Here is a 14,659-nt window from a genome sequence, read left to right as displayed (position 1 = left end):
GAAAAGCTCACAGCAAGACAGTTCACAAATATATCACCAACTGAAGTAAAGATTGCAGATTTTTCTACTGATGTAATCATCAGTAGAAAAATTGAGGCCACTGTTTCTTCCATTATTCGAGCTGCAGAATTGATTTGTCAATCAAAATAATGTGCAAGTAAACCAAAACTCATTATGGATTAAGCCAACTCCCAATACAGATGCTTTGTTTTGCATCATGTTAATTAACATGAAAAAGCCAGTGTGACAAAGCAAATCTTTTCATTCCATGTGTTATTTTTCTTTAGTATTTACTTTTACTTTAACCAGTTTTTAACATAGGTGGATTTTTTTTATTGTATTATTTCTACTTTCACTGAGTGTGTGTGTGTGTGTGTGTGTGTGTGTGTCTGTTGTGTGTTCATCAGCTGTATCCATCTCTGTGTGAGCTGGCCCACGTGTTGTCAGTGGATGGACCTGTTAAACAGCGCCTGGACACTCTGGCAGGAGAGCTGGCCAAGGCTGCAGACAAAGAACTGCAGGTAGGCTGGGGGTGGGTTTGAACCGTGGCCTTGGTTGTAATCGCTGAAACATTCCTTCGCTGATGCATTGGTATTTTAAACAGTAGTCGAGCGCTGTACTAGTTGCATTTAAATTGCCCATTAATGGCGTGTGAATGTGTGTGCAGTGCAGGTATGCTGACTTCAAAAGAAATTCACAGGGAGGGAACACTCTAACATTTTTTTTTTGTTCCATTTTGGTCTCATTGGGATTCAGTAGCACAGCATAGGCAAATGGTAAAAAGCAGCACACACCCCGAGGAGGAATATGGCATACTTTGTATTGAATTTCAACATACTTGAGCATAATTTACATCCCTGTTTATGCTGCCTAATTTTGTTATTATGCTAGAGGCTGCATTTGTAATTTACATTTGTTAAGATCAATTTAAAAAATCACAAAAGAGCCAAAAATGCAGGTTTAGATAGTTGAGGTGTGTTTTTGCCCAAATGTCTGATAAACAGAACATCTAGAAGAGACAAATGGATTATACAAATTATTAATACAAGTTTTAGGCATATAAATACGTATTTATAACTAATCCATCAACTGTAGGCGGCATATTATATATGTAGTGATACATGTCTTGGGACACTTCTACTCCAGGTGGTTGTGGACTCCATGGTGTCCCTTTGCCGTGAGTTGTGCCCCATGTCCTGCTCAGCAGCTGAGAGACTGAGTCCACCTTTGTCGTCCATCTCTGAACAAGTTTCTATCCCTCGCTCCGCCATCCGCAACGCCCTGATGGAGAGGGCAGCCGAGGACATCAACAGAGCTCTGGAGTAAGAAAGAGAGTGGTTTAAAAAAGTTCTAGAGAGGCAAAGAACTTCGAGATACTGATTGAACTGTTATTCCTTTCTCTATCCCAGAGAAGTGAAGCTGTCTGTGGTCTCCTATCTGACCAACTCCATAGTTGATCAGATTCTACAAGAGCTCTACACCACCCATAAAACCCTGGTACTGGTAATATCACTTTACTGCATGCCTTCTTGTAGATTCTAGAAAAAAATGTTATCGAGTATAAAGCTGGAATCTGTTTTGTACTAAGATATAGTTAAATTTATAATATGACTAAATGAAAAAAAAAACAACCAAAACGATCCGCGTTTGTCTGAACTGTGCAAATAACAGAAAAAGCTCACCTCAGTTTCTTTTTTTTTTACCACACATGCATAAAACATTACAGATTTCACTTTAGGTTTGTGTTATTTGAAATTATATTCATAAAGAAAATTGTTCACTATATTGGGAATTGCAGTCTATTAAATATGTAGCTGAAGGAAGGAGATGGTTATCTTGTAGAATTAGCATAAAAATTGAAAACAGGGCGAAACTGCCAACTTGGCTCTATTCAAAGTAAAATAAACTGTCAGGACACGTCATGTGCTGGACTATTAAGCCTTTTTGTCTCTATCAAGCCTTAAGCAATAACATCCACTTATATTATATTCCCAAATATCCATTTGTTTTTTCTCTTTAATCAAAAAATTAAAGATAAAATGAATTTGTTACCCAAAAATGATTTTTTATGACTGTGTACACTCTACAATTTATTAGCAACACCTGTTTAACTTCCCCTTAATGCAAATGTCTAATCAGCCAGTCAGCAGCAGTTCAGTTTGTTTATGCACATAGATATGGTCGTGATAACCCACTAAAGTTCAAACCAAGCTTCAGAATCAGAAAAGGACTTTGAACTTGTCCCAGTTGTTGGTGTTTTAGAAACTGTGGATCTACTGGGATTTTTCCCCTCATCACCATCTCTAGGGTTTATGGAGAATAGTCCAAAAAAGAGAAAATACCCAGTGAGCAGCAACTCTCTGGGCGAAAATGTTTGATAAGAGTTCAGAGGAAAATGGCCAGAGTGCTTTGAGCTGATGTGATGGCAACCGTACCTCGAATAACCCCTTGTTATAACCAAGTTATGCAGAAGAGCACTTTTGTAGTATCATCCAGTAGATTATGAGTAATTGAGCAGAGGGTCTACAATACTTGTGTCACCACTTTGCAATATGTTTATCAATGCAAAGCAATTATAAAGCTCCTGTGCACCTCCAATGAACACCAGTGAAATGTTCTCTATTGTGTGCCCCCATAGCAGCCCATTTAAAATAAATTCATAATAATCCTGGAAAAGTACCCATTATGTACATATATACATAATAATGGCTAACAGAATTAAGAAAGTCCTCCTAAGCTGTGGACATTCATTCAATATATTCCATACGATGCTTTCAAACGTTAATATTGTTAGGGATGTTGTGTTTCAGTGCTCCTATAAATCTGGTATATTTATTGCACATCGCATACATGGTTGATAAAATAATAATCCTGCCTCCAGCCGTATCAGTGTACAAGCACAGGATAGGAAATTTCTCAAGATCATATTGAAATATCAGCGAAGTTAAAATTGAAACTGAAAACATTTAGTTCAGCCATGTTAATAAAAACTCTGAACTGTACAAGCGTAGTCTGGATAAATTCTTCTTCGTTATTCCAGGTGAACAGTAGCATACTGATGCATGCAGTTACCTGAAGAAGACACCCTGGTTCGCATGTCATTAACATATAGGATGAAGATATATAGGTATAGAGCTTCGTTTTTTAAAGAGAATATTGAACTCAGAGGCCAGATAACAACTTTATTTAAGCTGGTTAAGGACATGATGAGACCCTCCGGGCTCTCCTCTCCATAAAATTAAATTGTTTAAAATGAAACCAGCAGAAAAGCAGGGAAAAAATCGACTCTTAGCAATAACACGGCCTCCCCTGCTCTGCTTGGCATTCAGTTCACCACGTCTGCTGTTACATCTCATTCTCCTTTCTCTCTTTTGGTGCAATGCCGGTTTGCCCTCTATCGTGCCTTACTCTGCTTTGATAATCAAGATATTGTATTTAATTCATATTCTTCATGGGCTTTACAAACGGTGGTAAAGTACTTTTATCTTTGTTTGTGAGCTTCTCAGGTACAAGGGCAGACATGCCTCTCCTCCGAGATAGCATTTAAGGATATATTTCCAGATGTCATCACTGCGCGAGTGTGAGCGTTTGTGTCTATGCAATGATATGTGCCTTTGGTGTGTGTGTTGCATCAGTTGCGGCAGGTGTCTCAGGCAAAGCGTTGGGACGATGTCGGGACGGGCAGACGCACTATCAGACAGTCCAGAATAGTCGAGTCTCTGGAATTCCCCGATGAGGACTTTGGTGTCAACCTGGGAATAGTAAGTGTTTGAGACACACACTGACCTCATGGGCACACTTAACAAGAATGAGCTTCTTCATTTAAAAAGAAGCATGTATGATTTCAAGGCATGAATATAATACTTAACTGACTGCACCTAAAATAAGTGATAAGAACAAATCCAGTTTTCACAGACAAAAGACAGAGGAAAAATATCAAGTTACATTTGATTTGATGGTTTAGAAGAGCCAAAGCAAACAATGGAAAGATGTCCACCTTTGATCTTAAAAGGTCAATAAAGCATTCATTCTTCCAGATGTGCTAATGTGTTCCACAACACCAAAAATTGGGTTCATACCACATAAAAATCAACCAAATCTGGTCAAAGCTTCTCATCCATCTCTGACTCCTTCAAATTGGGGGAGTCTGTAAAAATGTAAGGTGTGATTGTTTTTTCATAATTTCATAACTCCAGGAGAAACAGTGGGAGAAATATTTATTAGATCCTCTGCTGAATTTGTACATTTGCTCACTGGTAGTTTGTAGCTTCAATAAGGAAATCAACAGAATATCAACCAAAAATCCACTGAAAACACAATAAAGTTCTAAATACATTTTTAATATCATTGAGAAAAATAATGATTTTATCCCAAAGCAAAACATGGCTTAGTACTTGGTCTAGAAACCCTTGTTGACAAACATAGGGTTTCTTGTAGTTGGTCACCAGGTTTGCACCTATCTCAGAGGGATTTTATCCCACTCCTCTTAACAGAAACTAAATCCTGTAGGTTTCTTGGCTGCTGGCTGGCAACTCGACACTCAAGCTCCCTCAACAGATTTTCTAAAGGGATGAGATCGGAGAATGGCTAGGCCACTCCATGACCTTAATGAGCTTCTTCTTTAACCACTCTTTTGTTGGCTTGGTGGTATGCTGTGGCTCATTGTCATGCTGGAAGATGCGTCAATAACCCATCTTCAGTGTTCTGTCTGAGGAAGGGAGGTTCTTCTCCAATACTTTACAGCACATGGTCATGTCCATTGGTTCACCATTGCTGTGAAAAGTCCTATAGCCTTAGCGAATAAACAGCCCCAAATCATGTTACCACCACCGTGCTTGACTGTGGTGATGGTGTTCTTTAGATCATACTCAGCATTTCTCTAACTATGCGGGTTGAGTTGATTTCAAAGAGTTTGGTTTCATCTCACTGCAGCACTTTCTCCCAAGTCTTCTCTGCCAGTGAACATCTAAATGTTGGAGACATAAGATGGGCCTGTACATGCTCCTACCTGAGCAGGGGGACCTTGTGGGCACTGCAAGATTTCAGCTCATTACAGCGTAGTGTGTTACCACTAGTGTTCTTGGTGACTGTGGTCCCAACTGCCTTCATATCATTAAAAAGCTCCTCCTGTGTAGTTTTGGGCTGATACACTACGTTTCTCATGATCATCCTCACCCCATTCGGCAAGATCTTACATGAGAATGAGGATGATTTTAAATTTCTTAAATTTCCAAATAATCACACCAACAGTCGTCACCTTCTAATCAGACTTCTTGTTGATGGTCTTGTAGCTCACTGCAGACTTGTGCAGGTCTACAAGCTTGTCCTTAATGTCCATTGACAACTCTTTGGTCTTGGTGATGGACGGGTTGGAATGGAAGAAACTGATTCTGTGGACAGGTGTGCTTTATACAACAAGTCGAGATCAGGAGTGGCTGTAATTGATTTAATCAATTGTAATCTGTTTTTTACATGGGCACGCAGCCAGTCTGTGGGATCCATGTCACTGAGTGCTTGTTTCACTCAATGACATGCAAAACAATACTTTTATGTAGTGTAAATTGTTTTTTTCTGGATTTTTGGTATTCTGTTTCTCTCCATGAAACTACCATAAAAATTAGAGACTTTTAATTTCTTTGTGTTCAGCAGGGAATCGAATAATTCTTTCACCCACTGTATCCACATTAAATTTTCATGGTTCAAATGGATGCTCTCCTTGCAGTTTGTTGCTTTGTTGCCTGTTCGGTTTGTCACTGTCTAATTTGAAACTACACTTCTCACTAAAATTGCTGTGAAAGGTGTGTTCAGTGCAGTGTCCTCATCACCTGGCTTTTTAAATGAGCATCGTTTGATCCAGAATCCCTCTGTGATCCAGGCCCTTCTGCGTGCTCAGATTGCAGGGATATTGAAGAACTACTACAGAATCTAAAGTTGTTTGATCAATGCAATATATCCAAAATGATATGTGTATATATATATATATATATATATATATATATAAAAAACACTAAAGGTGGTTCAAACATTAAAAAGTGCTGTTTTAAAAATGTATTATAACATTTTGGGCACAGAATGAGAAATTAAAAAAATCCCAACCAAGAAGAAGGAGGCCTTTCATATGGGATAACATGATTTGACCAGATACACACTGCACATGGTGATATTAGCCTTAAAAATGTAAAAGTTTTCTCTAGTAAATATTGGAAAACAGATAAAACATTCAGTGTACCGATGTTTGATTCACTTCTGTTTACTGGTGCAGTTTTGCTGTTGAAACTCTGATCTGTTCCACCATACTGACGCTCAGAGCTGGTTACAAACAAATTGTGCTGAACAAAAATTACATTTTTTCAACTTCAGATCAACCAGCTTTTCTCCCCTTCAACACGAGTATTTTTATTGTGACTCTTCTCAAAATCTAAACAAATCCCACACTTCCTGTACCCTCCAACATGCTGTTGTTCTGACCTTTACGCTGTGATTTTGTAAACCGTTTCTGCATCTTTTCATTGCTTTTGCTTTACTCCAGTTGGATTTTCTGTGAAATACTGCACATGTATCTCATTGATCTACTTTATTTCATTCATTTATATTTAGCAAGGATGGGATTCTTTTGTCCATTTAACTTTTTTGTGTGTTGTAATTGTGTTATAAGTGAAGTGAAGGCATTTAAAAACATATGTGTATGTACAATGATCTCTTACAAAAGGACACCATGGCCATTAAGAAGCGGAGCTCCAGAACTAGAAGAATTCGACCCGTCTCCACCAGACTGAGTGAGTGTTCAGTCTGTAGTCGCAAATTATTGCTGTCACGTGGTAAAGTACAATACTGCGCAAAGGTCTGAAGTCACCACTCATTCCTTTATATTTTGTTTCAGAATTTGCTGTAAAACCTTTTGTGTACTAGTTCTCCTTCTGCTTTCAGAAGGCCTTTCAAAGTTTTTCTTTGGACATGTTTTTTCACTCATTTTCAGCCCAGTCCTTTTGTCTAAGCATTTTCAGAGAATTGATTTTATTTTATTTATTTATTTATTGTGAAGCCACTTATCACTGACCTATTAATCATGCAAGCAAAAGAAGACACCGCATTCGAGGGATGAACCAGTGTTGTGTCTAAACATGACAGACCCATTTTTAATTGCGTCTTTAGGCACTGTGTTACAGTCCCCCAAAAAACTGCCTAATTTTTTCCCTTTTTTTTGTTAAATCTACAAAAAATATTGATTGACATGCATAAAATAATATGTCTGCACCAACAAGGTGATTCTCAAAGAGCTATTAGACCACAAGTTGTCAGATCTCAGCGTGGTGTACAGTGTGTCCTGAGGAACCTTGACAAGGAAAAGACATAAACACAAAAGTGTTTGCTGTAGTGTTTGCATTTCATCTGCTGTAAAAAACATTTTACAGCAGATGAAATGTATCTAATAATCATGTCTTTAAGAAATAGAGACTGGGGGGAGACCTGATACAGGACTTGAGACATGCATCCATCCTCCAATGCAGTAAAAGAATACCTGGATAGAAAAACACACAATGGTACATTATTAGTCATGGATTGGCCTCCAGAGCTCAAACCTAAACATTATTGAAGCAGTGTGGGATCATCTTGATAGAGAACAGAACAAAAGAGTTTGACTGTCCTTCAAGAAGCCTGGAGAACTGTTCCTGAAGACTATGTAGAGAAATTAAGAGCCAGAGTTCAGGCTGTGTTGAAGAATAAAGGTGGACAAACTTCCATTTCCCAGCAAAATATGGAGTCATGAAGGGTGGCTTGAGACTTTTGCACATTACTGTTTTATATAGATAGCCAATACCAGGGCAAGAGTCACTTGATCTTTGATTTTTTTTAGTCAATAAAGTAGTTTTTCATCTACAGAAATGAGTGTCCAACATGGTATAACAACATAAGAGATAATGTCGTTCAATATTTATTCTGTTCTTTTACTTGGCTGTAATCAGTATAGTAATATTTCTGTAGATAGAATTAAGCATTTTTATAAAATAACATTGTTTTCTGACACCAACCCAACCATGGGTGAGCCTTTTCCCCACTAGTGGGATTTGTCTACCAACAGGAAGCATTTTTTTCTCATTTCAAAAGAAACAAAAGTGTGAAATTCACGAGCTGATTGCAAATTTAGTCTAATCATACATTTAATTCCAATCAAAGAGGATTTTATCAGTGGTATTGCATAAATGAAGTTCTGTCACAATCCATTTCCCTTCCTGTTATAGGTTTAGGTGAGGAGCCCAGTTCCTCTCCGACACCTTCCGCTCCACCTCACTCTGCCCCTCTTACCCACTCGGCATCATGGGAGTCTCTGTCCACCCTCCCCACCAACGGATCCCCCTTACGTCACGTGACCCACGCCAGGCCACGCCCGCCACGGCGACACAGAGCAGGACACCTACCTCCTGAATCCGTGAGTTTGTGACTGGGCAGTGACATTTGACCATGTTATGAGCTTCAGTGGGCAGGGATCAGTGTCCCCTACAGACTAACAGGGTCATCAGAAAGGCAGCTGCTTCCACAGGATGTATACTGACCAGTTTCACTGGGCTCTTTTTAAGTGAGTTTTTATTGCGCCTGTAGCACCACTGTATGTGTTTAACTGGCCTATTTTGATCTGATACTACAACATGAACTTCAGTCCATGTGTTTCCACAAAAGTGCACAGAGGGAGGCAGACGAGAGAAAGTAAACCAAACATGGCTTTTCTGGGGTGTTTTTTCTTTTTTAAATCTCTTGGCTGCTGTATGTGAACTTTTGTTATTCATCTTGTTTTCATTGCCAGCGGCACCTTCCAAAAATAAGCTCTCTTTAAAATAGGAAGCTGTCGCACGTGTCTCTGTGATTCAAATGGTAATCATGCGCAGCCATCTCCCCTGGGCCGCAGGGCAGCCGCTAACTTAGCAGCTTGTTTGTTTAGAGACTTTGTAAAGCTTTTTTTTCCCCCTAAATCAGTACAAACTGAGTTAGGGCAGCATGATGAAGAGCTGTTTTACAAACAGATTTCTGTTGGCAGCAGATTCAGGTTTATCAGCCAGCCATTAGAAATGATAATAACTTTTGTCAGCCTTTCAGCCCCTTTGTCGGCATGGCAAGACTGATCATTGTCATACTGTGTGTGTGTGTGTGTGTGTGTGTGTGTGTGTGTGTGTGTGTGTGTGTGCAGCATTGCTCTGAGAATGGAGGAGTCAACATGCTGGAGGACGGACTGCCTGATTTCTACAGCAAACGAGTTTTACCTGACAGGTAGAATCCAGAATCGGCTCAGTCTCTGTGCAGTCATTAAGTATGTGATCAATTCTTTACTACACTGAGCCCCGAGGACGACACACAAGACAAGACATTGAGGGAACTCTTACATCTGGTGTATCAGTAAAACCTGTTTCTATTGTTTGTCATTTAAATAGTAAAATGAAAAACAAACACACAAAAAAAACAACATACAAATAAAGTACAATGTAACATTTTCCATTGTAGTTTCTTTTTCCCTCCATTTCTTAACTACACATTTAATTTTACCTTGTACTTTTTATGGAAACGTATGCTTCTGGACACATTTGCACAGCCATTGTTGGTTTCCACTAAAGTAGCTTTGTGTGATTCACAGTTCAAAATAATCCTTTTTTCTATTACCTTAGGTCTTGGTGCAGTCCTCGAGTCGTCCTTTGTTTGAAACAAACTGTTGTATCTTCCTTCCTCCTCCCTTTAAGTCAGCTTTCTGCTGACTTTTTGTACCTCACTGACAAAAGATTTAACAGACGGTGTGAGAGCTGGTCAAGTCACTGATATCATACAGCGCTAAAAGTAAAAAAAAAGTGTAGCATTTAGATAGCAAAACAGCATTAAGATATATGCTCACTCATATTTCAGCATTTACAACTTTGTGTAATATCGGCATCTACGATTGTAGCATTGTACACCATATGACGGAGAATAAGGAAGGGCAATTTCTGAACGTTAAGAAGAGCACATTAGCTGCGTCTAAAGAATGCAGACGGTGCATTTTAATTTGCTGTTTAAATCTTTGCAAGAACTCTGCTGTGTGAACCCGTGATAAGTTTTAAGGAGTAAAAACACAAAGCTGGAGACTTGCTGCTGGACATAGTGGAACATTTAGCAGCTAAGAAACCACATATTTTGTTGATAGAGACCGAGTGCGGTGCTTAAAGGAGAGTAATTACCAGAGTTACCAACTGCCACTGCAGAACAATCCTAATGATATTCAGTATGTGCTCAATGTGTCAGCGAGTAACTGTTTGCTAAATCTTTCACCATGTCAGTATATGAGGTGATTAAAATTCCAATGTTACTCCCCACAAAAGTGGGAGTAAAATCAGTTAATGCACATTTAAGTCAATTACAGTATGCTATTCACTGGAAAAATTCCCATGTTCCCAATTTTTCTGGGCAGCGTTGGTATATTGGTGGTGCCATGTGGATCAGTTACTGAAGCTGTATCCTCAAAGACTCAGACCCAGAAGGAAACGTTGGCAAAGAAGATGGAACTAAGTGAAAATAATAAATAATGAATGAACTTAAGGATAGCTGATTGACTCTGCAGTCCCTCTAACCTCTCCACAGAGTGAACATATTTAGGTTTATTTTTTTAATTTTGCAGGATTTCAGCTGTTTTGTTGGGGTACTTTGGAATTTTTAACTAAAAACTATATGTTCCTACACTACTTGCAAACTACCTTGAAATAAATAGTCTATATAGCATCGAGCATACCGGTGGAATATTTAGCAGCTGAACTATTTTCTTTAAATCTGAGTAATCTCTGGACACCAAAAACAGAGTTTAAAGTGGTGAGTAAGTAAGTATTGGATTTAAATTGATCAGGCAAGCACAAAACAGCTGCAGATGAATGCCAGAATTGCCCCAATAGATGCAAAGAAGATAAATAGATGCTGAGTTGCTGACATGTTAGCCATATCAATAAATAAGGCCAGTTTATTATTTTATTATATTTCACAGCTTTGTTTTCAAGTCACAATGAATTTACCATAATCTAGTTAATGTTGTGTAAGAAATTAAAACCAATTTTTTTACTTTATGAATATACTGTATGTGTAAAATAAAGTATGAATTATTACATAACTTTATTTGCACTAATATCCCAAATAACCAAAGTATTTCTAGTATTAGGCCAGTGCTGAAAGCTGAACTGCTTTTTTAATGAGTAAATATGTGTTTTAGACTATTTCCAAAGTTTGGGTTAAGGCTTTGGTGTAGTGTAAGATTTTTTATATTTATGCAAAGTGAAGCTCATTTTAAGCATTATTCCTTTAGATGTCATAGCTTAGTAACATTAACTGTTTGGTAAAATCGGCATGATTTTGCATCTCAAAGCTGGACAGCACTATGTAAATGATGGTTAACCCTGCAAGTGTTTTAAAGTTACATCCCAGCGTATGCTTCATGCTCAGCAGCAGTGTGCTTAGGCAGCAGAAACACTGCTTCTGTCCAGAGTATTAAACCATGCGTTCAGGACTCGGCATACTAATTATGTTTCCTGTTATTGTCAAACGGTTCATTCATATAATGTAGTCGGATGTTAATTCTGGGATCAGCCTGCCACTTATGACTTTCACAGAATACTGATAAATACTGGCTGCTGGCTGATTGCATTAACAAAACAAAACAGTCCAAATGATGCTGTCTAGCTTTAATCTCACTGTGTGCCTACCCTCTTACCCAATGCTTTAGTTTACTCATTCCGTTTTTTTCTCTACTTTTCACTTTCAGTCAGTTGTCGTCCCTGCATCAGGCCCAGTCTCTGAGGAGGAAGAAAAGGCGAAGTGTGTTGTCCATTTTCTCAGGATTCCGCAAGAACCGCAACTCCACCATCTCTAATCAGGACTCGGAGTGAGTATGCAGCACAGGAGCCGAGTGGAAGAAGTGAAGGAAAGTAACATTTAAGAGCACACGCCCAGAGAATGAGATGGCGGTTAAATTAATCCAGCGCTGGGCATTAACGCCACTTCAAAACTTCATGAATATTTGAATAGGAGAAAATATTTCCCTATCCCCAGCTGTTTTCCTTTGCTTTGAATTTATGGCGCTGGATGCATTTGAGCTGCTGTTACATAATGGCGCTGGAGTTAGAAAGCGTTGGGGGAAAGACTTTGCAAACTTTTTTTTTAAAAAGAAAAATCATTTGCACAGATTAACAGCTGAGTGGGGGAGAATAGCACTTAATAGGCACACTTTGTTCGCTTAAACTACACAGCTGCACGAAACAGACGAAAAGGTTTCTTAGCAAGAGCCGCAGTTTGTTTTTCAGCTCAGAGGTGTGCTTTAAAAAAAACGGTGATGCCTTTGCCTCTGCTGGTTAACAGTCTTGCTGCGGTGCAGGAATTTCACACATACGCTGTAGGCCGAGTTTTACAGCAGTCTACAGGAGTCTGAAAGAGAAGCATGAAAGCAAAGATGACTCATCTGAGGGGAAGTCATAGATAGAAATAGTTTCTTAAAAGCAGTATGATGCGTTTTGTAAGCTTTCACCTGCAGATTGTTGCTAAGCAATCAAAGAGATTGTTTGTTGCTGCGCTCACTTGGCTTGCTCTCTACATTCATTTCTTTTGTTTTTTAACAGCAGCACATTGTGTAGGAAGTAAGCTGTCGCACTTCAGAAAAACTGCAGTGTTTCAAACTGATGGCATAGGAAGCGTGTTACTGTAAATTCATAAGCATAATAATATTGTATGCAAAAAAATGTAGTGTATGGTTTATGATTGAAGTCAATTAGAGGGACCAGTGCTGAAAAGTCTGGCTTTTTCTGTCCAGCAGCGCCTCAGAGAATGTCTACTCCATGATTCAGCATCCTAAAGACGCCGTGAGGCCAGAGAGCGTTGTCCCAGGAGCAAATGGGAGCATGCCTTCACCTCGCCCAACTCAGAGCATGCCGGTGCATGGGATGAGAACTGCCAGCCCCCCCTGCCTCATCCAAAGACAGGTACAGTGCTGTGAAAAGTTGGCTGTTTGAGCTTTTGTAGATTCACTAATGTCTCTAACTAACAGGGGCAACAATGAGACATCTCCCAAGTCATGTTTTTACAGGTGGAGGACACTGACATTTTTCCTCCTCATCTTTTCTGGCTGTTTTTCACTAGTCTTGCATTTAGCTAGAGTCAGTATCACTACTGGTAACATGAGGTGATACCTGGACCCTACAGATGTTGCACAGGTAGTCCAACTCTACCAGGATGGCACATCAGTCCTGCTAGTTCCACAAAGTTTGCTGTGTCTCCTCCATCTCAGGAGGCAGGCAGTTGCTCTAGGAGAGCTGAACAGGGCTGTAGATGGTCTCTAACCCATCAGCAGGACTGGTATCTGCTGCTTTGTGCAAGGAAGAAAAGGATGAGCACTGTCAGAGCTACAAGCAGGACACTGGTGTGAATGTCTCTAACCAAACAATCAGATACACTTTATCACAGACTTTATGAGGGTGGCTTGAGGCCCCTACGCTGGTGCAGTGGGTCCTGGGTGCACGACAATGCCCAGCCTTTGAGACAAGAATATGCAGGCAGTTCCTGGAGGATGAAGGAACTGATACCATTGACTGGCTCCCTACACTCGCCTGACCTAAATCCAGTAGAACACCTCTGGGACATTATGTTTCAGTCGATCTGATGCCACTAGGTTGGACCTCAGACTGTCCAGAAGCTGAGTGATGCTCTGAGAGATCTGGGAGGAGATCTCTTAGGACTCCATCTGTCATCTCATTAGGAGCATGCCCCATCATTGTCAAGCAAGCATGTGGGGGTCATACAAAATACTGAGTACCATTTGGAGTCGCTGCATCATTTTTTAAGTTTACAGAGTGTCTTTAAATTCAGCCTCTGTAGGTGGATCATGTTCATTTCCATCAAACAATCCACCCTTTCACGTCTAGCACATTACCCATGTCAGTAGATCGGAGGTCAGAGCAGCATTAATTATCTGATGGATTTCCTGATTGTAGATTGTGACTCTTCAGAAATTGCAAGTATACGCTTAACATCCAAATCATTTTTCTGGTGCCTGTTAAATTATTCTGCCAGTGTACAGTTCACCAACTGCTACACCAGTTACAGGGACCAGTATGTTCATCATACCACAATTGCATTTCTACTTTTCAGAATATGAAAATGCATTCCTCAGGGCTTTGGCAAACACAGTGACTTGATAAAAGTGTTTAATAGTTAAAGAAGATTTTAAAGTTTAAATTAAATACTAATGCATTGCTTTTTCCATTTCTTTTTCAAGTCTGCTTCCAGTTTAATTCATGAGTGAGCGGCTGGAACCACCCCGCTGCTTCTTTCTATAGTTCTACATGACATGTAACAGTGCATGGCCGTGTGCTGTGCGAGCCACCTGCTGTTCCCAGTCTTTTTATGTGTCTTATTGTAGTAGCTTGCCCAAGGTGTGGAGGGCTATTTAAACTCTGTGCTGAGGGATGGCTTAGATTACTCCAATTCTCTCTTAAGTAGAGCCCGTGGATCCTTAGTGATCATTAAGGGGATTTGAGGACATCCACTGCAAAAAATGAACGATAATTTAATTTTGTTATAATTGAATTCAACAGAATACATTTTAATTAAGGCCTTCGCTTTCTCCATTGTTAGCACCAGATTAGAGAGTTATGCTATTCATTAAATCATC

The 14,659-nt window shown here is 39.5% G+C and overlaps 1 protein-coding gene across 10 annotated transcripts in view; it reads left to right on the top strand.

Moving 5' to 3' along the window:
- carmil3 (capping protein regulator and myosin 1 linker 3) overlaps positions 1 to 14,659 on the top strand; it is a 94,518-nt gene that overhangs the window by 74,888 nt on the left and 4,971 nt on the right. For 9 of the 10 annotated variants that reach the window (XM_025900483.1, XM_025900481.1, XM_019348418.2 and 6 more), the window contains 9 exons: positions 408 to 521; positions 1,147 to 1,322; positions 1,410 to 1,497; positions 3,636 to 3,761; positions 6,710 to 6,776; positions 8,241 to 8,428; positions 9,182 to 9,261; positions 11,762 to 11,881; positions 12,803 to 12,971. In XM_025900483.1, coding sequence (XP_025756268.1) covers positions 408 to 521; positions 1,147 to 1,322; positions 1,410 to 1,497; positions 3,636 to 3,761; positions 6,710 to 6,776; positions 8,241 to 8,428; positions 9,182 to 9,261; positions 11,762 to 11,881; positions 12,803 to 12,971 — 1,128 coding nt within the window. The remainder of the gene's footprint in view (positions 1 to 407; positions 522 to 1,146; positions 1,323 to 1,409; positions 1,498 to 3,635; positions 3,762 to 6,709; positions 6,777 to 8,240; positions 8,429 to 9,181; positions 9,262 to 11,761; positions 11,882 to 12,802; positions 12,972 to 14,659) is intronic. The other variant, XM_025900480.1, reaches the window with a different exon arrangement.

Source organism: Oreochromis niloticus, linkage group LG18 (assembly GCF_001858045.2).
Source record: "Oreochromis niloticus isolate F11D_XX linkage group LG18, O_niloticus_UMD_NMBU, whole genome shotgun sequence".
Classification (NCBI taxonomy): domain Eukaryota; kingdom Metazoa; phylum Chordata; class Actinopteri; order Cichliformes; family Cichlidae; genus Oreochromis; species Oreochromis niloticus.
This window is presented reverse-complemented; position numbering and strand designations above follow the sequence as displayed.